General features: G+C 41.6%; 2 protein-coding genes and 1 non-coding gene across 3 annotated transcripts in view; 1 reads left to right on the top strand and 2 right to left on the bottom strand.

The window, feature by feature from the left end:
• The window catches only part of KNL1 (kinetochore scaffold 1), a 31808-nt gene extending 17235 nt beyond the window's left edge, over positions 1-14573 (bottom strand). The window contains exons 1-10 of the mRNA XM_026073183.1: positions 14505-14573; positions 10720-10789; positions 10255-10294; positions 8890-8949; positions 7259-7320; positions 6710-6765; positions 6200-6239; positions 5120-5157; positions 4711-4763; positions 5-3353 (exon numbers count right to left, since the gene is read on the bottom strand). Coding sequence (XP_025928968.1) covers positions 5-3353; positions 4711-4763; positions 5120-5157; positions 6200-6239; positions 6710-6765; positions 7259-7320; positions 8890-8949; positions 10255-10294; positions 10720-10754 — 3733 coding nt within the window. The 5' untranslated portion in view covers positions 10755-10789; positions 14505-14573. The remainder of the gene's footprint in view (positions 1-4; positions 3354-4710; positions 4764-5119; positions 5158-6199; positions 6240-6709; positions 6766-7258; positions 7321-8889; positions 8950-10254; positions 10295-10719; positions 10790-14504) is intronic.
• A 429-nt stretch (positions 14574-15002) lies between these two features.
• On the top strand, positions 15003-15084 carry TRNAS-GCU. Its single transcript has one exon. It is a non-coding gene; the product is annotated as a tRNA-Ser (tRNA).
• A 3307-nt stretch (positions 15085-18391) lies between these two features.
• RPUSD2 (RNA pseudouridylate synthase domain containing 2) lies at positions 18392-21807 on the bottom strand (the record flags this gene model as incomplete). The annotated part of the gene is made up of 3 exons (XM_026073182.1): positions 18392-19904; positions 20633-20929; positions 21472-21807. Coding segments are annotated over 3 exons (1425 nt in total), but the record flags the coding sequence as incomplete, so codon positions are not given.
• Positions 21808-21809: the final 2 nt, after the last annotated feature.

Below are 21809 nucleotides of genomic sequence, written 5' to 3'. Positions count from 1 at the left end.
CTACTTGAAAGAGCCTCCTGTCCAACCTCCTTATCCAAGTTCAGTTTATCATCACATAGAACTTTGGGGATAATTTTATCGGCAGAGCAAGACTCGGTCATTTCCATGTCAGCCTGGTTACTTGTGAACATAACAGTTTTATCAGGATGAAACGAAGACAGAGAAAAAAGTGCTACTTTATCTTGCGAGACAATTTCATGGCCTGTTGCAGCTGTATGGCTCTGTGTGAGCTCCATGTCATTCTTCTCGTCACTCAGTGAAAATAAAACAGTCTTTTCACCTGTTGTTCCCTTCAAGCTTTTTCTTCCAGTCCTATTAGCTATGTTTAACATCCCACAAGATGCAGCCTTTTCCATAGATTTATCAACTACAACAGTATCAAGTCTAGTTATTTCCATGTCATCACTGTATGTAAAAACACAAGTTTTATCTTCAGGAATTAAGGTTATGTCACTGTTTGAACTTTTAGGCTGTAAAATTATTTTATTGACTGCTGCAGCTGTATGACTTCTGGTGATGTCCATATCAGCATCATCTGAAAATACGGTAGTTTTCTCACCCGAACGAGACAAATGCTGTGAGCCAGCCACTGTTAACATTTTCTTGACAGACACCAAGGAGTACACGTTGCACCCAGACTGCTCCTGACTATTTACATTCATCATGTCCTCTTTTTTTAAGGACAATGTTTTATTTTCATCTTGAACCACATGTTTGGGTACTGCTTTTCTTTCTGGTAGAACAATATTGATGCTTTGATCAGGAACCTTTACTGAACAGTTTTCAGTCAAATCCATGTTTTCACCAGAGGAAAGTGCAACTGACTTTTCCAAAAACAAAGGCAACTGGGAATTTCCCTTAGGTGGTTCAGTTGTATTGGCTAGTACTGGCTCTTCAGTACATGTCAGGCGCAGCCCATCAACTGAGTGAGGATCTTTTAAATCTTCTTTTGAAGAAACTGTTTTACTGGTCAAAAAATCTCTCCGAGAATCTACTTCACTTGGCAGTACTTTGTTTACTCCCTCCATAGTATTGGTTTTCCCTTGCCTGTCAGAGTTTTGGTAATTTGTGTTCATTCCTAATATTTTTCCAAGTTGTTCATTTCCTTTAATTCCAGAAGGAACAGGCTCATTACTGGAAATAAAAGAATCATCTGGAGCAAAAGGAACAACAGTTGGTTTATTTGAGTTCATTTTGAAATCCCCACATTCTATTGCTGCAGTCTGACTTACAGTGATATCTGCATCAGAACCACCAGAGAAGAGGAAGGTCTTGGTTTGCAGCGGTTTAGATATTACATTACTTTGATTATGATTATTCTCATAGTCTAGCACCATATTAACAGGAGCAACATCAAGGGCAGCAGTATGGGTTTTGGTTATGTCCATGTTTTGATCATCTGACAACATGTCTGTTTTGTCATTTGGGCAGGAAAGTGAAGCATTCAAAAGGTTTTTTTGCAAAGACTGAGATACCTCAATGTTTTGTCTTTGCAAAGACACGAATGCACAGTTGTTAGTGACAATGTTCTTAGGGACTTCCTTCTTTTGCTCTTGTAATGAACATACATTCTTTGCACTGGAACTCAGACCACTTGCCTGAAAGTTTGTTTTTCCAAGCTTCTTATTGACTACTGTCACCTCAAGAACTTTAGTATTCATTTCTATAGAATGGYGACTTTTAATATTCACATCAATATCCATCACCTCAAGATTTTCCTTGTCCATATCTAAAGAACTTGCAACTTCACTGACATTCTTGTTCTCATTTTTACATGGAATTATTTTACAATGCATTTGTTTTGCGTCTGCTGTTATCCCAATGCTTTGATTGTCCATGACGACAGCCTGGCATTTAGTTATTTCCATTTCTTCCTGGTCATTTAAATTGGGAGAGGTAGATTTGATACCAAGAAAGTGAGGTTCGCAGGTGACAGAGGTGGACACACCAGCAGGAAATTCATTTTCTATGTTCTTCCTTTCATCCTTGACAACATAAGTTTTAGTCAAGTCCCTATCTTCTCCTGAGAATATTACTGTCTTCTCACCTGGCAAAGAAACAAGTAGAGAGTTTGCTAGTCTGTGCTGAAGTCTACCCTTACAAATACCAGTAGAAACTGAATTTGCATGTGAATCAAAACCAACACTCATGGAAGCAGTCCTGTGATCTTGGGTCACTTTTTCAGTTCTTTCATCTGAGCCAGAAGATAGTACAAGTGCACTGTTTTTATATGACATAGAAGATTGAATACTTTTTGTAATGCCCCTATCATCATGTGCTGGATGTGGGTTTTCTACTAGTGAAGAGTTTGTATTAACTGTTTTTTCAATAGTTTTACTACATGAACYGCCAATTTCCTTGATACTTTCATTATTGATTATACCTGTATAATTCCCAGTGATTTCCATGTCATCACACATAGAAAAAACAACAGTTTTATCACCTCGGAAGACAGTGTCAGACAAAATAGATCCTGGAATCACAGACATTGTTCTGGTCTGTTGTTCAACAGTTTGCAGCGCTGTAGTATCTAGCCTGTTTTCAACATTTATCGTTTTCTTGTCTGTACAAAGTTGGGGGTTCTCCTGAACAATTAATTGCTGATTAGATGCTCTCTTTAATATAGAATTATTACCTAATTCTGTGGCTGGGAAATCCTTTTTGAAGTTTAGACTTTGATTCTCAGCACTGGAGAAAGGAAAAGACATTTTTGCGGTATGACTAATTGTCATATCCATACCATCATCTACAAATGCCTCAGTAACATCTGCACATATTAATTGCTCTGGTGGAGCCTCACAGATACCAGAAAACATAGTCTTAACATCAGATGCCTGACATTTTGTAATTTCCATCCCATCATCTTGCCCTCTAAAGATTTTTGTTACATTGCAGGTGGCCTCTGGTTCATGGGAATATACATATCCCACCGATGGTTGTGCCATGTCTTCTGAAACTTGTGAAGGGACAAAAAAAAGGTTTTCTTTCTCAGGTCCTTCAGTAGGATTAGGCACCTTTCCATTTGACTTCAAGCTCATCAAAAATTCATTGAAATTTATTTTCTTTATCGTCGTAGTATCTGGTTTCTCTTCAGAAGATGGGCATGAGCGATTTGTAGGATCACAGAAAAAATGAAATTCTTTGTTCATTTCTGGTTTTCCATTGTTAGACTTTAACCCAGCCAGAAATGATGTGATATCTATTTTCTCAGCTTTGTCAGTCTGATTGTTTTTCAGGTCACGTGTAATCACTGCAGTGTGACTAGCTGTCATATCCATTTCATTTTCATCTGAAAAGATAACTGTTGTGTCATGCCTATTTGTTTTTTGAATGGTGCTGTCTGCATCAGGCCACTTAAAAAAAAAAGACAAGAAATGACAGTTACTGACATTTATCACAAGTGATACAATAGTTTATTCTATTTAAAATAAAGGTCAACTAATGTAGCCCTAAGGTTAAGCTCTACCATCTTTGAAGAAAAGAAAAACATATTGCTTTGATTCCTCCTGGACAAGCAATAGTAAACACATTCAAGGAAAGAGGGAAGATACAATTATTACAGCATATTGTATTTAAATGGCATCTTTAAAAAATAATTTGTCTCAGTTTTACTGTTAGGCAAAGACTTATACCCAGACGTATCTTAGTAAGCATGTAGCTGGACCACTCAGTCTTATGGATCAGTATTTTCCATTCTCTACAATGTGGTTTGTGCCTTTTCTTCCTCATTGCAGGAGAAAACCCTGCTTAATTTAATATGCATGCTCCCCAGAGTGGCAGTGCAAGCTGGAAGTTTTAAAAGTCCTTCCCATCCCCGACTAAGAAGATTTTAGTCTCCTYAATGACAAAAATTGGCCAGTAACAAAATATAATTCTGTATCTTATCAAACATCATGAACATATTGATCAAGACCAACTTCATGCTTACTTCAAATTACATATAATATTTTATAATGCATGAATTAAAGTACATTAGAAAAAGCACAACTGTATGGATTATGTAAAACAAGGAGAGCCAAAGCTTCAATTTGACCATTATAGCCTCACAGTATACATGTTCTCAACTACACTAGATTTTTTAAAACTGCTTTTTAATGGGCTTTTTAAAACATGCTTTAACAAGGGCTAACATACTTTTATAACCCATCCCTTTAAACTCAACATATAAGCCAGAAGCCATTGCAGCAAGGGAGTATATTTTGGCAGTGACTTTCTTTGAGAAAAGTAGTGCCATAACATCATGACTGAAGTGTAAGACAGTTCAGAAATTTGGTGCAACTGTGCCTGCAAGAGTCTTAACTAACAAGTTTGGGTCTTATTACTTGAGTCAACTGAAGAACTTAGTTGCATTCTAATGTCAGTCATTGCAATTTTTCTAAACCTTTTAACGATAGGGACAGAGAGCACATTTCTGTATATCCATTCTATACCGTGGAATAAAAAGTACCTAAGCTTTAATAACCAGACGTATTTGAATCATAAGCTCCTTTGCATATTCTTAGATAAGAGTCAGAAAGAATGGAGAAACTAACTCAGGGACTCAAATTAGCACGCACTTTTAAAAATAAAAGTTCTCAGTATCACAATATAATGCTTACCAGATTGAGAAAATACTTGAAAATATAGAAGATTCCCCTTCAGAGGAATTTGGCATGACCACAATGATTTATCTTTTTAGGTTCAGCACAAAAAAATAAAAGCTTCATATACCTCAGTCTGCTGCACCAATGCCTGGATAGGGGCATGAAGCAAAGTGTCCATCCCTGTCAAAAAAAAAAAAAAAAAAGGAACTACTCCATTTGTTGAGCTCATTTTGTTATTATTCTATCCACTAAACTGAAGACCTATACACTCATTTTATAAATATCACCTTCTGAGTAAGCACAATTAAACCCAAATATATCCTCAGATATATTTTCAGTAATCCTTTGAGCACGTGGAGAAACTACCTATATTCCTACAGTACAATGCTTGTAAACAGCTTTATGGGACAAAGCGTGCTCATGTAACACTTGTCTCAGTGAGRAGACTCTTCTAGGATTATTAAAAATACTCTAAGAGAATCAGTACTTTGGGATAAAAATCATCATTTTGTTATTAAATCTATTTTAAAACTCACCAGTGATCTCACACTGAACAGCTTCAGGTTCTTCATTTCTGCAAAAGGTGGTTTAGGTAAACAGCTTGTTAAAAGATTTCAAATCAGAGGGATTCAACAGTATAGTGAAAGGCAGAAAATTCAGTTGCATAGCTAGTAAGGGACTAGGCAGCAGATAAACACTGCAAATAGATCTGCAGTATATTCTAGCTGAAGTTACAGTCTTACTGACCCATGAGATCCTCTCATCTTAGCATGCCATAAGCCATCAATCAATATAACAGTTGACATTTTTCTTCTTCAGTAGCAAGTAAATAAAGAAAAGATTACCTATTTATTTTTAACTCCAACCTTCCACTGTCAGTTATTCCTTTCTCTTTGGGGAACTGAAGCTGCGTCCTTAAAACTTGTTTCTTTGTAAAATGAAAAGCTGCTTATACTGACTGACTTGGATAGCTTTCAGCCTAACTTTTAATGCCTTCTGCTCTTCATTGTTTTCTTTACTTTACTCTTTCGAGACCAAGAAACTTTAGCTAGAATACTGATTTTTTTTTTTAAATATATGCTACTGTATAGATTTGAAATATTTAAAAACATGAGTTAACTATAGCTGTACATAAGCTGTTTCCTTGCTATACATTTAAATACAAGAAATTCCCCTTCACACATAGAAGCTGTCAAAGTCTGTAACTTTACTCACCAGCTCATTTTAATTTTAAAAATTCCATCATTTTGTTTTATCTAGACAAGAACTTTGAGGCTGGACTAGCACTTTATCTTTAGGGGGAGAAAGTTATGTTAAATGAATATCTAAGACTATGTCTAACAGATATGGAATCCGATAGGTCTTTCCTGGCAGACATTCACAAGCAATCAAACTTGGAAGGGGGAACGTCAAGCCATAATTGTCCTTTTTTTCTTTTAAACAAAATCCCTTCTCTCACCAATTAAAAACACTCAGCAATTTTATATTTAAGATAAATAAGTATGTTGCATTTGTCTTTTTCTCTAAGGAGAAGCATTTTAACAGTTGCGTGTCATGTGAAGAAATGTATTTGCAGGATGGAGCATGTATCATGGGAAATCTTTTCCCAAACTTACTGATTAAGCAGGACTTGTTTCCTTGTATCTGCTGCACACTCTAAAAACAATAACAATTAGACGTTAGCGCATGAGGAACAGCATCAAAACATTCAAAGACAAGAGTAAACTGCACAGAAAATAAAAAAATGTTCTAGAGTTCTCACTCTTGATATGCCTTTCTATCAAGACAACAGCCCTGAGAAGCAGAGCAGTTGAAACTGCATTGGCCTTTCAGATCCCTCCTAGGTAATCTTTGACAGAGGGACCATGCCATTCTGCTCGGCTTTTGTTTGATGCAAAACCTCGAATAAATTTTTTTTCTAGGTGTAGTTTGCCTAAAAAATAATTCCTGCTCTGAACTACAAGCTCCACAGTACTAGGAACTAACAGTTTCTCAGCCAGTCCATCATAAACAGCTGACCATACCATCCCCTATCAGGGACTGACAAGTCTACTTCTTAAATTCAGGCTGAAATCTTGTTGCTAATAGTCTGTGCATCCTATCAGGAGAAGAGAAAGGAGTTTTACCTGTATTTTCTCTCTCTGTCACATTAGTCTTAAGATCTCTCTGGAAGACTCTGCAGCTAAAAACAAAATAACCAGTTTTTTGAAAACACAAGAAAGTAAAGCTTAAAAAAAACAAAACAAAACAAAACCAAAAAAAAAACCCCCCACACAGCCCTAGTTTCAGTCTTTTCCCCACACTGTATGTTCTGAAATCAGATGATCAAAAGCCAGAAGCTTACAGAACCCAACCATACTCTCCAGTGGGAAGATCCCATTTATCATATTTAGGATGAAAAATCTCTAAAAAAGTTAATGGGAAGCAATAATGCTTAATTGCAGGAAATACCCTCTTAACCTTTTTTTTTCCAGCTAGGAAGAAAAAATGAATTATGGATCTCTTGGAACTCAGAATCTGTGAATCTCAATGTAACAATAGTCAACAGTTTCTTTCCTTGAATACCCACACATTTCTGCAAACAGCAGTTTTAGAGGATACCAGATTATTACCAACAGACTGCCTTTTATGTTTAAATAAAGGATGTACATCTGCATCCTTCAGAACAAACTTACTTTATGGTGTCTGCAAAGCTGACACGGCGAGAGTTTTTCCGACGTTTTTCCATATTGACATCCTGACAATAAAGAACACAATAGTCTGATATATAGAGGATATTTCCTATTCCACAAGCCACAACAGGCATAGCTTTTCATTAAAAAAAAAAAAATGCACGCGCACACACATATATATACATCAGAGCCCAACAAGTACATTTATTTATCAGCTTCCTTAAACTACTTTATAGTTCTCCAGCTCCTCTCCTCCTGACCTATAGATTCCCTTCTCAGAAGAGGTAGGATCTAGAGAAGATCATTGTGTAAAAACTACCTGGTCTCAGATACAAGAAATGGAACTTCAGTTACAAAGACTTTTACTCATATCGCCTTGTATACTAGAGGAAAAAAAAATAGGTAGCTGCTTCGCAAGAGCTGCAGGATTTTTTTCTTTAGCTTTCCATAACAAGAACTGAAAAGAAAAAAAAAAAAAAAAAAAGCATGTGTCTTTATAAGAGAAAAGGAAGGATGCATGAAGGAATCAAAGTTACCATAGATAATTTCGCTACTGAAAGATGGTGTTACTGACTACATGATCATACTAATGCAGCGTTACGAGGTATGTGACAGTGCAGTATTACATATACTGGAAAGTTAACCCATCCTATCACCACTGTGCAGTTCTTTGCAATAACCTTTCTTAAGTAAGTAGCTCAGCCTCAGGACAACTGAGCACTTGTTTAGGAAAACAGACAAAGTATTCAGGGACCAGGCCTCATACGTGCACAAAACTAACAAGGCCTGTAATTTACCTCAAACAAATTTTTAACAATGTGAGCAAACAAGCCGTTATGAACGATGTCAAACTACTACCTGTGACAGCGTTACATTGCTCATTAGCAATACTGTCCATCATTGCTATGGGATTATAGAAGTGAAGACTTGCAACTGAGCAGATCCTCTAAATAGTAAGTTATCCACTCTTAATACTCAACCCAGTTTTAAAATAGGTATTGTGGATAAATATTTCAGGGTCATATTTCATACTCTGAAGAAATTACTGGAGATTTTTTCACTGTTTTCAAATTCTGTGATCAGCAACAGCTATTTATGTGATGTAACCAGAACATCAGTCCATAGAACAAATCTTCAGTAGAAATGGTGTTAAAAAAATTCCAGACTGAATAGTCCTATAGTCACAAGTCCTGAGAAGCAACAGGCACTGTAAACATGAAATATATTCTGTATGTAATTCTGGAAGAAAATGTTTATTTTTAGTTTTTATGTTAACTAAGTTTGCAGGGMAATTTTTTTAGATGTTAAACTATTTTAATGACTTCACCAGTTTGAACACTAGCAAGTCAAACTTCAAGTAAAATGGACTGTAGCAGAAGCAAATTATGTCTATTAATCTCTGGTTATTCCTCTTTTCTTAAAGGAATAAACATTCTGATGTAAAAAAAAGTATTAGATAAACTCAGTGTATTTCTTATAACATTTAATACTCCAAATATTATTCTCCCTAGGCGGTTATTACTACAAGTATTTTTATGCTTGCCCTATTCCAATGACACAATTCACTCAGCAACAATTTAGAAGCAAGCTGAAAATGTTAAGAGCATCAGCAAGGAAGGATTTAAGAGACCTACCTGAGTGAATTCATTCCCATTTCCAAGATCATGAAGAGGACTTCGTGGAGCCTTTAAAATCTAAAAAAAAATATAATAGTTGAGACGATGAGCCATAACTACCACCAAAGAAAGTACCGAGCAGCAAGCAAATGGAGTAATAAGCTGTGGTTTACTCACAGCTAGTATACAAGCAGTTCAAGATATCACTYGTGCAGAAAAAAAACTACCGTGGATCACCTGGCATGACTTACAATTTGCTTTTGCATTGGGCGCTTGTCCCAGACTGATCTCACTTCCCACTAAAGCACCATACACAGGAATTCAGTTGGAGCTGTACTTTTTTTTTCTGAGATTGTAGGAGCAGTTAAAGATTAGAGATGCCAGATTTGGCATCTCATATAAGATGAAGAGGCTTTGTCGTAAAAGAATGAGTAGAAGTCTCAGGCAAAGTTTTGCAGAAAAATCTTTTCTACCACAAAGATTTTAACTGAAAAGCAAGGGAGATAGAGGCACGATGCTGGATTTTAGTTTGGGAGGTAAACTGCAGTGGGTGACCAAAAAGGAGAGAAACATGTGCAGTCACCCTATTCTCTGCCTTAAAAAAACAACAAAAAAAACAATACATCCCAAAGTTAATACCTTCTTCTCTGGCAATTAATTTCGGAATGATAGCTTTAAATAAACAAATTCAAATAAGTAAGGTAAAGCAAAACTCCAGTTGTGGTAAGCTGTGAAAAGTGAATTCATCTGCACATCCTTCCTTAAGGCTAACATTAAAAGAGAATTTTGTATTAGTAAACATTTAGAAGGAGAGATTTAGAAAAAAAACTACAGATATAAGTTAATTTGTAAAATTCTTTTGAATCCATAACCAAACAATCGTACTAAAAGAAAAAACTAGAAAAGCATGGTCTGCATTTATGAACATTTCTTCTTCACAACTTTTTTTTTGGGGGGGGGGGRGGGGGGGAGGGTAAGTTGTCTTTCTAAATACTGAGTTCAGTCATTTATGCTTGAAAATTACCAGATGTATCCATATACACTGACTTCGGTTGCAAGTCTTTCGGTGCAAATTGCATCACTTTTTGTCATGCTGCTATGCGAACAGCAAAGTTTTCAGACTTGAATGCATCAGCCAACCCATACACCCAGCAAACTGCTATTTCAAGAGAACTCAAAAACTGATTACCTCGCCAGAGAGAATTTATAAGAGCCACCAATACCACAATCAAAAACTCTCATAAATCTAATAGGCTTTTTCTTTGCTTTTGGAATGTTTTTCTTCAGACTGCGATAAGAAAATGAGTCTGCCTTTACAGCTTCACTTTCTTTTCCTCACACACCCATATGGTTTTATTTTGGGAAATGCCTCAAGTTACTCACGGAGGAAAGCCTTTTCCCTCTGATGTGCTCTGTATTATCACTGGAGGGGGGAAAAAAGAAATGTATATTAGTCCATAACCTTGCACCAAGATGTATTTCTTGAACAGAATTGCCACATTTTAAAGTTAAACTGATTGCTCCATTATTTTAAAAAACGTGAAATTACATAATCAAGCTTGCCTAGAATGGTTAATTCCAGCACTAGCTCCCAAAAATAAGATTTGGAAAATTCAGCAGGTTCCCCTCAATCCCTCATGGCTGGTTAGTCTCCAGACAATCCACTGCTATGAAATTTCCTCAGAGCTTTCCTATATACAATAAAGCTGATGCTCCCTGCTCCTCTTCTTCCCAATGGACAATGCATTTCAGAGATGCTGAAGAGCACATTTGGATTAAGCAACATTTCACCTCTAAAAGACAACTATATTTATACCACAATAAGAACTTTATGAGCTTTCAACTTACTTTTCCATGTTAGGGTCTGAATAAATCTTGTCCATTTCTGAAGAATGTGCCTTTCCTATAAAATACGATACTGAAATGCAAAAACATTAATGAACCTTAGTAAGAAAATTGCACACAATTACAAATAGATATTAGCCTCAGTTAAATACCATAACCTTTCTTGCCACCTTTCTTCAGTCACAGAAATGCATTGAAGTTTGACAGGGGGCTCTCAAGTCCACGTTTTCTACAATATATCATGATATTAAACAACTGTGCTAGGCAGTTTGATTCTTACACATTAGGCATTCTTTTATTTAAAGTTAAGATTCTGCTAACTGTTGGAGATAAACGTGATCAAAGTTTATACAATGCAAAGTTTGCTGTGGCACACAAGACAATTCTTCATTTGCTACTTCTCCCCCCACGCATCACATTTAGATCAGTCCAAATGACGGGATTTTGATATTCCCACCATCAGGGAGAACAAGAACACTTCAGAAAAGTTGCATAAGGGGCTAGTGAGCTAATGTGCACTGATAGATGTCTGTGTTAACACAGGCTTAATATTGTCTATGGTTTTGTGTAAACCACAACAAAATTAAAGCCTTGAATACCAAGAACATAACCTCAGTCTCCTGTGGACCTGCCTTAGGCCACCCCTCCCCCAAAAGTGATTTTTTGTGCTTTTTCCTAGATTTCAGTGACGATATTTATCTATATGCATCCCCCTTTCTATCACTACGTAAAGTATACCTACGTGGGGGCTATAAACAATCTGATAGCATGTATCATATTACTTTATTTTACCCTTTCTAAACCTCAGCAAGCCATGTCATAACAACCCTTGCCTTAGGCAAGGACCAAGTGAATTGTAAAACTGCAGAAACAGACAGCTCTGCACAGAGTYGCTCAGCTTTTGCCTCTCACAGAATCACAGAATAGCTGAGGTTGGAAGGGACCTTTAGAGATCATCTAGTCCAAACCCCATGCTCAAAGCAGGGTCAACAAGAGCAGGTTGCTCAGGACATTGTCCGGTCAGATTTTGAATATCTCCAAAAATGGAGACTCCAAAACATGCCTGGGCAACCTGTTCCAGTGCTTCACCACCCTCACTGTAAAAATTTTTTTTCTTATGTTTAAATCGAATTTCCTGGATTGCAATTTGTGGCCATTGCCTCTCATCCATTCACTATATACTGCTGAGAACAGTCAGGCTCCATCTTCTTCACACCCTCCCATCAGATACACACTCACTAATAAGATACTCCTTGAGCTTTCTCTTCTCTAGGCTAAACTGTCCCAGCTCTCCAAGCCTCTCCTCCTATGTCAGATGCTCCAGTCCCTTAATCATCGTGGCCCTTTCCTGAACTCACTACAGCAGGTCCATGTCTCTCTTGTATTGGGGAACCCAGAACTGGACACAGTACTCCAGATGTTGCCTCACCAGGGCTGAGTAGAAGGGAAGGATCACCTCCCTCCACCAGCAATGCTCTTCCTGATGCAGCCCAGGATACCATTGGCCTTCTTGGCCACAAGGGCACATTGCTGGCTCATAGTCAACTTGTTGGCCACCAGGACCCCCAGGTCCTTCTCTGCAGAGCTGCTTTCCAGCTGTTCGGCCCCCAGCCTGTACTGATGCATGGGGTTATTCCTCCCCAAGTGCAGGACTTTGCATTGTTGACTTTCCTGAGATTCCTCTCTGCCCATCTCTCCAGCCTGTTGAGCTCCTTTTGAATGGCAGCACAGCCCTCTGGGGTATCAGTGACTCCTCCCAGTTTTGTACCATCAGCAAGCTTGCTGAGGGTGCACTCTGTCCCACCATCCAGGTCACTGATGACCAAGTTGAACAGAACCGGACCCAGTATTGACCTCTGGGGTGCAGCACTAGTGACTGGCCTCCAACTGGACTTTGCATTGCTGATCACAACCCTTTGAGCCCAGCAGTTCAGCCAACTTCAGTCCACCTCCAATTTCAATCCACCTCACTGTCCACTTACCTAGTCTGTGCTTCATCAGTTTGTCAGTGAGGTTGTTAGGGGACAGAGCCAAAAGCCTTCCTTAAGTCCAGATAAACAACATCCACTGCTCTCCCCTCATCCACCAAGCCAGTCACCTCATCGTGTAAGACACTTAAACCACAAATTGATAGCTCATTTTTCACACTAAAATTAAGCCTCATATAGAGAATAAAAAGCTCTAGACTTATTTAAAATGCTATCATGTATTAGTGGGGTATTGCTCATAAGGCAGAGCAGGGTTTGAATTGGGGGAGTGAGTGAAGGGAAGGAACAATCTTCCCTTCATTCCTTGTTTTTCAGAAATACCAGTTTGCTTAAAGACAATGTTTGGGCAGAGCAAGAAGGCACAATGAGAAAACTTAACTAATGGAATTTTTTCCAGTAAATTTCTGTTTGCTTAAACAGGAAAAAAGTAGTATTTTGAAGACAGTATTAAGCATGAAGGTATAATAGCTAAAACCAGAGAAAAATTTCCAGAATGACACTTTATTTGTAAACAGAAAGCTAATTTGCCAAAAGCAACTTTAATAATTTCTTGTTTTATTTTTGCAAAATATTTCCCCTTACCATAAACGTCCCAAAGATGTAGCAGGCTTACATTAGAAGTTTAGATCAGTTAAAACAGTATCCTGAAAGGCCTTGGCTTCCAGGGTCTGCGGCTCTGGGGCTAGAAAATCAAGAAAATGTTTCTGGCAGGCATCCCCAAAACTGGCTCCCCAGCCAGCAGCCTGAAAATTTTGAATACAAGAACTTCTGTGCTGGATGAGACTAAACACAACAAAGAATGTGAAATAAAAAAAATGGGCATGCATACAGATGTGTAGAGAAGAGTGAAAGCACAGAACGTGGCTAGAGAAAGCCCCCATTTGGTCTGCCAGGAGTCTGCTATTACAAGGTTTATTAATATGGAATTCACATCCCAATCAACATGTCCAATAGTCATTTTCTAATGACATTTTTGACCAACGTGCACGTGGCAGAGAATTCCAATGCTTTGTTATGCCATTTGTGAAAAAGCACCTCTTTTTGTTTTTATATCTTAAAATTAGGTACCCCACATTTCCACATGGTGAGACAAAGATTCATTCTTGATCTTACAGACTTCCACCCAATCCCTCCTCATCCTCCTGTTCTTCATCTTTAAGAGTGATGATCTATTTAGTCTGTCTTCACAGAGAAATATTCCAGTATTTCTGATCATCTGATAACCTTCTTGAGATGAGGATGACCAGAACAGGACCACAAGTTTATGATGGTTTTATACACAGTCAAAATTATGCTTCTGTTTTGTTCTCGATGTCTTTCCTCACAGTTCCTTGCACTGCATACTTCATACACACACCTCACTGAGGAGGAGACTGGCAGTCTCAGAGCACTACCCTGAACGACCTCCAAAGGCTAATTTACAGCCCACCAGTACTTATGTCAGTGTTCACCCAGACGTGAACTCCTTCGTATTGGCCAACACTGGATTTTATCAGCCAGCTTATCCGGAGACCTCCCTCTCTCTGCGAGGGCAGCGTCCAGCACGCTGAAATCTCCTCAGGCCGCCCAGACACCGGCCATTCCTCTTCATAAGAGCGCCGGGCCTGCGGGCAAGGTCTCTCCACCACCAGGAGCCGCTTTCTGCTCCAGCCTTTTGTCTCCCCTCCCGTCACCAGGCATTAACCCACAGGAACCGCCCCGGCGACAGGCAACGGCCGTCGCCTCAGCCGGGCCCGCGCGCCCCTGGCCCAGCCTCTTCTCCCCCCGGGCCTCTCCGCGGCCGCCCTCCAGGCTTCTCACCCGCTGCTCCAGCCGCGACACTCACGACTGCCGTCAGCGGAGCGCCGCCGCCTCCGCGCCGCCGTTGCCCTCCGGCCGCCCAGCTCCCATCGGGCGGCGCCGCCTCACGATTCAAACCTAACCGCTGCTTCCCGCGCGTGCGCCCCGCGCCAACCAGCCGTCGTGACGACAGCGGAGTGGCGCCCTACGGCAGTCGCCGTACAACATGGCACCTCCCAGTGTTCCGTACAACATGGTGGCCTCCACGGAATTAACCCTGGGCCTGCCATTTCAGTATTTCCCCTCGCCGGCAACTAGTGCGGCCGGAGCCGTGAGGATGTCAGAGCAGCGATCAGCCTCGGAAGGGTCGCTTGGTTCCCGCGCGGTAGCCTCAGGCTGCGTATGCCTAAGGAAGGCCGAGAAGTGGACACCACTTCGCGGAACGAGCCCGAGGCAGAACTCGACGCGGGAGCCGTTATGGAAGTTTCTTATAGGCTAGGCGAGAAACTAGGTTCTTGTGACGAGGTGGCCGAGTGGTTAAGGCGATGGACTGCTAATCCATTGTGCTCTGCACGCGTGGGTTCGAATCCCATCCTCGTCGATAAGAGCTTTTTAGAGTTTTATTTTTTTCCTCTCCCCCTGCGGGGCCGCCGGGGCGCTCACTGCCGCCGCGGGCACCGCACAGCCCGCTCGGGGCGCGGGCGCAGCCGCGGCGAGCTCGGCCGCAGTCCCGCCTGGCCGCGGGGGCAGCCCCGGGGCCGCTGCGTCTCGCGGGGACACTCCTGCGGGCTGGTGCCCCAAATGGGCCTGCGGCCCCCCGCRATACCCCTCCAGCCGTGTTCCTGCAGCCCCCAGGCTGCGGCCCTGGAGCCAGAGGCCGCCTCTTTGTGTTTAAAGCCTCTGACTTACCTTTCCCGTCCTATCCAGCTTAAAAAGATTAGCTGAGTCGGTGCCTGGGTCTCACTTRAGAAAATATTAGCTCAGGATTAGAGGGGAAGGGGTATTTAATTAAGCAACTTAGTGTTTCAGACAAGGGTTTTCTTTGCTAAACAGATCCTACTATAAAAAAAAGACAAATTGTCCTCTGAGCAACAGAGCTAATGGTCTCTTAGATGTGTGCTCTGCTGCAACACCCTGTCCCACTCCATCCCCCCCATGTCTTTCTCCCCACCTGCAAATGAACCACATCCACAGCACTTCCCTCTCTCTTCCACGTGCCCTAGGAGTCAGGGTGGCCTTYTGGCCCCTCTGATCTAGCTGCACTGAAGGGCTCCCTCCATGCGGAAGGTCCTTCCAGGTGGGAAGAAGAGCATTTCTTCTGCTTAGGATTTGGACTCTTGGACCCTGTGAGCAGTCCAGGCTCTTAAACCCATTCCCTCTGCTGGGTCTGGTCCAAAGACCCTCAGAAACCTACCATGCTCAGAAGTTGCAAGCAGTGAAGCCTCTGGGAACAAACAATTTACGAGTCTCTTTTGCAACCCAAATAAGTTGTTTTATACAGACTAGCCTAGTCCTTAGTGGGATCTCAGGGCAAATAATATTTGCAAGATCAGGGGTTGAGGGGGTTCCAGCCAAATTAATCCCAACTCCTCACTGAAAATTACATCAAGGTTTGCTTTAGAAAAATAATTACTGCAATTGGCCTCACTTTTACTGACATTAAGAAGATTTTAAAAGCATAAATGATTGTGTCTCAGAGACCAGAGCAACTCCTCCTCTTCCCATAACCCATCAATAGTTTTGAAAAATTCAAAACAAGAAGTTAATGGAACAAAAGAGCTCCCATGAGACCTTTATGCTCGACAGGTTAAACACATAATTACAACTATTCAAAGGGGCCTTCTGCATCTGCAATTTAGTGGAACAGTTCTGCAAGCTCTCCAGGCAGATTTAACTACACTTAAATCCTTGCAGAAATTAGATTATACTAAAACCTATGCAGAGTATAGCCAGATCGTGACTCTTTATCCTAGCAAATGGCCCCCATAATGGGCCGGTTAAAACAAGGCTGCCAAGYGTGACCCCGAGGACGATTAAGCCTCTTGACCATGTTTTGTGGGTTAATTCTGATTCAGTCCTACATGTTAGGCTTCCAGCACAATGACTAGATAAGGCACAGCAAAGTTCCCAGGCAGGAGGACATAGTACTTACCACAGAACTACTCTTCAACAGCTAAATCACAAGATATCTCTAATAGCAACACTTTTCCTCTTAGCAAAATACAAAACGCTGACTTCTTGTGCGTGTTCATAAAGGCAAGCCATAGCGCATACCAGCTGGACTCCRCAGAAATCTGGCTGCTGTGCCACGTGAAACCACCAGCTTTGAATTCAAATGAAACGAAGTATGATGCAACTGCTAGCAGGATYCTTGTGAAATCAACCTTAAGCTTTCATAGTTCAAAGCGTCTTGAAAACAGCAGTCACAGCGTTTCTTGACCAGCAAGGCGCGTCACGGTAATTTAAAAGCAGCAATTATGCATTGCCAGAAAGAGTAAGACAGCAGCAATAAGCTGCAGTTCCTTATTAGGCCCTTCAGTTGTCTGGTCTGTATCTATTGGCACAACAGTCAGTACATCCTTTTCAGATGCTTGTTCCTTGCAGAGAGAATATAATTCGGGATGAATCACCACATACCTTGAGGCCCAATTTAAGACTCAGTTGCCTCAAAACTCACCATCTTCTCCTGGTGCCTAAAGCTAGCTGCACACAGACTTATTTACATTCTGAATGTGCCCAAGTTTCATTTACACTGTTACATGAAGTATGCATTTCAGTGTACGAAAAAATTAGGCACYGAGTTTTTAGTGTCATCTCTCAAACACAGGAGAGCTTTTACCTCCTGCAATTAATACTAGATTAGACCTCAATACATGATGGCAGGAAAACAGCTGTGGTTAAATTAAAATCACTAGAGACCCCTGGCAGGATGTGGAAGAGTCTGAATGACTCTTACAGAAACATTCAACACATCAGCAGGACGACAGAGGACAGAAATAAATCACTTGGTTACTTGGGGCTTTTAGAAGAAGTAAGCACCGGTTTATTCTATTTTAGTACACAGGTCCTGATGCTGGTAACATCTGTGGATATTGACAAGTGATTCTAGGGGCCTTGCCAAGGAGGAAGGTAGTCATTCCTGTGGGCCTGGCAAACCTTAGGCCTGGAGCACTTGCTGTCCCCAGCACCCCACTCAGGGACACCTGTGAAGCAGGGGTTTCTTCCAAAAAGTTGGATGAGAGGGACTGCAAACTAGTAAGAGAAGAGGTGTATAAAAATCATGTCTGGCTGGGCTTAGAGATGGCTAGAGCTCCCTAGCACACAGCATGACAAGGAGAGAGCATCTGAGCCTGGACCACACTCTGGCAAGGCTATTGTCCCACCTGCTGAATAATATCAAGTCCTCTGGACTCTCTCCTACATCTTTAAAAATGTTTCTTTAACATTTTAGAAATGCAGAACCCTGCGTGGGTACCACATGTAGAAACGGGCRTGGAGAGTTGTGGATGCAGAACAACAGGTAGAGATATTCCACTGTCTGCAGCTAGACCTGAAATAACATGATTCTTCCCAGGTAAAGGTTCTGATTGCCTGCTGCAGTCACTGTCACTGGTCATTACTACTGACAACACATAAGAAAAAAAGGAACCTGAAACAGAATTATTATAATAACCTTCCCAGAGGCCAATAAATGACCATATAAACACAGATGAGAAGAGTAACTACAGTGATATTTATCATTCTGGAAACATATTACTACAAGATGTGTTAAAAAAGTCTCTCTTGGTCTCTTGGTTTGTAAGACTGCTTTTGTTTTTCTTTAAAACTGTCACACTGAAGCACAGATGAAGCGACCCTTGAGCTACTAATCTTAAATTAAGCAATTATTTGAAGGAATTCTGCAAGAGTAATTTCAAAGCAAAGTCTATCAAAAATGGAAACACCAACAGAAGAACGGGAACATTACAAACCATAGCATTACATGGTTTATAGCATATGGTTATGTACAATGCAACAAGAATTATCCTGCCAGGAATGGATCAGCTTCACAGTGCTTTGGTTTTACACCTTATTTTGTTCTCAGTTTTAATGTTTTGCTTTTAAAAAAAACTGACACATCAAAGTAGAAGTACTCTTCTGTATGACATGATATCCAGTATGTTGAACAACATTCCAGCAGTTCTTATTCTAAGATACAAGAGCATTACATATGAAGATGGAAGGAAATCAGCTGTTGAATTTAAGTGTATGCATTTTATCTGTGTGGGTAACTGAAAACAGACCCAGAATACGTTAAGGTGAAAGGAGAGGAAACTAATTTCAAGCTGCCTGTGCCAAGTCATGTGTGCTGCACAGAAGTGTTAGTTAACTAAAGGGAAACACAATTCTAATGTTGTAGCCCTGACTTTCTGCTCATCTTTTAAGTATCTGTCTGCAGTCAGGATAGGTCTCAGGTCTCAACAAGTTTTCCCACCCTATCTCAAATCACAGGCAGTTTGTTCACCTCAACCACATTGAAAAGTAAATCTAAACAGAGCTGTTACTTTTATCACCAAGCATGCTTAGGTCTTTACAAGACACTTTTCTGGCCATGCTAAAACAGTGTCCATAGATGTTAAAGTTCCTCTGTCATTCCTCCCAGTCTTCCACGGCCCACTCAGGCATCTTGGAGCAATACTCAAACTCTGCTCCCTTATAGCGCAACGCATGCAGGTACATCACCAGCTCCTTAGGAGATGGGTCCCGCCTCGTAATTTTACACTCCACACATAGAGGGTCCTTCTCTTCTGAACCTTTCTCTTCCACTAGCCCATCCCAATTCTCACACGAACTAGTTTCTTTATTTTTTTCAAGTGTTTCCAGGTTGGTATCAGAGTTCTGTAGACAAGTTGGTATTTCACCTTTCTCTGGATCCTTAGTGTCCTCAGCAGGGCAGGAGTTCCCATTTATAGGATCAACCTGCACAGATTCCATGCAGTCACTTGAATTACCGCACTCTTTATTTTCTGCGTTGAGGTTCAAGTCCTCCTCTGAAATACCCAAAACGTCCAGGCTCTGTTTGGAACGATGTTCCTCTACTAGTGCCTTCAGGAGTTCTTCATCCGTTTTATCAATCTTGCCACCTTTGCCCCTTTCAGGACCCCAAGCTTTCATATTATAGATAGGGTCGTTGACAATAGGATAACCCAAGTACTGCAAATGTACCCGGATCTGGTGGGTGCGGCCAGTATGCGGAAGACACTTGACTACGCTGGTCTTACCATTGTAACTGAGTCTCTGGAAGATGGTTTTGCAGGATTTCCCTTTGGGGTCCACACGACACACTCCCACTTTGTAAGAAACAACCAGTATGGGCTCTTCACAGACCACTTCGTTTTCTGGAAACTCCCCCACCACACGGCAGACATACTCCTTTTCCAGCTATGGAGAGAAAAGAAAAAGAGTAAATGTTAGAAAAACTCCTTAGAAAACAGAACAGAAAACTGTCTCTGTCCTGAGTACATGGAGTCTCATCCTAGTTAGTTGTCTCTTCCTCTTCACTGAAATACATATGTAGACAAGCTATTATTTTATTACAGCTGAACAGAAGAAAGGAAAAATCAGCTATTTAAACACAAATTTCTCTCACTCTTTGTTTGTTCTCAAACCAAACAGGAATTTGAAAACATAAGGGCCTGGCCTACTTTTGTCACTTTCAACTCCAGGGTCATCTCTGTGTGTTTTATTGTGACCTTAGTTTCATTGCCTTGAAGCAAATCCTAGAGCACCCCACGACTGTGGTTCTTTTGGATTGAGAACCACTGGAAAGTGAAAAAAACCTTCTAAATCTTTTAAAAATTGAAGAAAGTATTAAGTGACTGACGCATTTCTGATGATAAGTAAAACTACTCTCTAACTAAGCCAGTTAGCATAATCCCTTCAGGAAGGAAATCACATTCAGTGATTTAGTACTATCAAAATCAAGTACGTTTTTGCTCAGTCTTTCCCTCTTGAGGCCTCCCACACCTTGTACAATAAGAATATGAAGATAACCAGAGGCTGTTTTGGGAACTTGGGCTTGTTGAGACCAAAATTTTAGCTGACTTTTGACCAAACCTGTTTCAAGAAGGTGTCACAAGAGACCCCCAAAGCCTTTTTTTCCCCCTCACCTGTCTCTGCCGAACCTGCTCATCAATCCTCTTGGACACCTCTGCAGTCTTGGCAAACATCAGTACTCCTGAGGTCATGCGATCGAGTCGGTGAATTGTATGCARTTCCGTCAGATTATGTTCTTTGCCTAGGATGAAGATGACGGTGTTGTGACGAAACCTGCCACAGGGATGTACTGGTAAAGAGGACGGTTTGTCTACGACTACCACCTCATCATCCTCCACCAAGATTTGGACAGGCTGGGCAGTGACTGGAGGCTCATGGCGATGCACTGTATTCCTGAGRAAATCGTTATTCTGCAAGAAAGATATGATTAGAGTGAATCTGGCCAACCTAACCAACCCTGTTTAGCTATGCACAATAGGGATTTGATCTTGTGGAGTAAATGAAAGCCCGATCATCCTAGAAATCATGATTCAATGCAATGATTCAGCACATTGACCCATTTAAGTTCAATAGCCTGCCTCAAGCAACAGCCCCATGCCTGGCACGTTCTCAAGGGACTGAGCAAAAAGCTGTGGGGAGCTCTGGCTCTGCAGAGTTGGCCAAGAGAGCGGGGCTGCAGGGAACAGATGTGTGCGCTCCTGATCCCCCTGCAGTAACGCTTCCCTGGGAAACCCAATTCCCTTTAAATACTACAGCCTTCAGCACCGCCACGGGGTTATCGCAACGTGCTGGCCGAGGCAACGCTCACTGCTATAACCGAGCTGTGGTTTCCCGTTTCGGCTGACCGGCAGCTCCCCAGGGTGCCAGTACCCGGTGCCGGGAGGTGCCCAACCCTCAGGGCGTGCAGGCCCGGTGGTACCCGGCCCCGGGGGGGTTATGGAGGAGTGCCCACCTTCAGCACGGTGTCCAGGTCGTGCACGGGCTGCTCGTTGAGGCGGAGGCGGCCGGCGCGGGCGGCGGCGCGGTAGCAGGCGAGGGGCTGGGCGCGGAACTCGGTGCTGAAGACGTGCGCGAGGCTGCGGCCCACCCAGCGGCCCTTGCAGTAGGTGCGGAAGTCGAAGTAGTAGGGCCGCACCTTGCGCAGCCCGCCCTCGAAGTAGTAGCTGGTCTCGGCGAAGTGCACCGCGCCGAAGCTCACCCCCGAGCTCAGCTTCCGCGGCGGCGGCACGTAGCGCTCGCCGGCCGCCAGCCGCCGCTTCTTGGGGGCCGGCGGCGCCGCCGCCGCCACCG

This window comes from Apteryx rowi, unplaced genomic scaffold, assembly GCF_003343035.1.
Source record: "Apteryx rowi isolate R43461 unplaced genomic scaffold, aptRow1 scaffold_363, whole genome shotgun sequence".
NCBI classification, from domain to species: Eukaryota; Metazoa; Chordata; class Aves; order Apterygiformes; family Apterygidae; genus Apteryx; species Apteryx rowi.
Note: the sequence above shows the minus strand (reverse complement) of the source record. Positions and strands in the feature narration are given on the sequence as shown.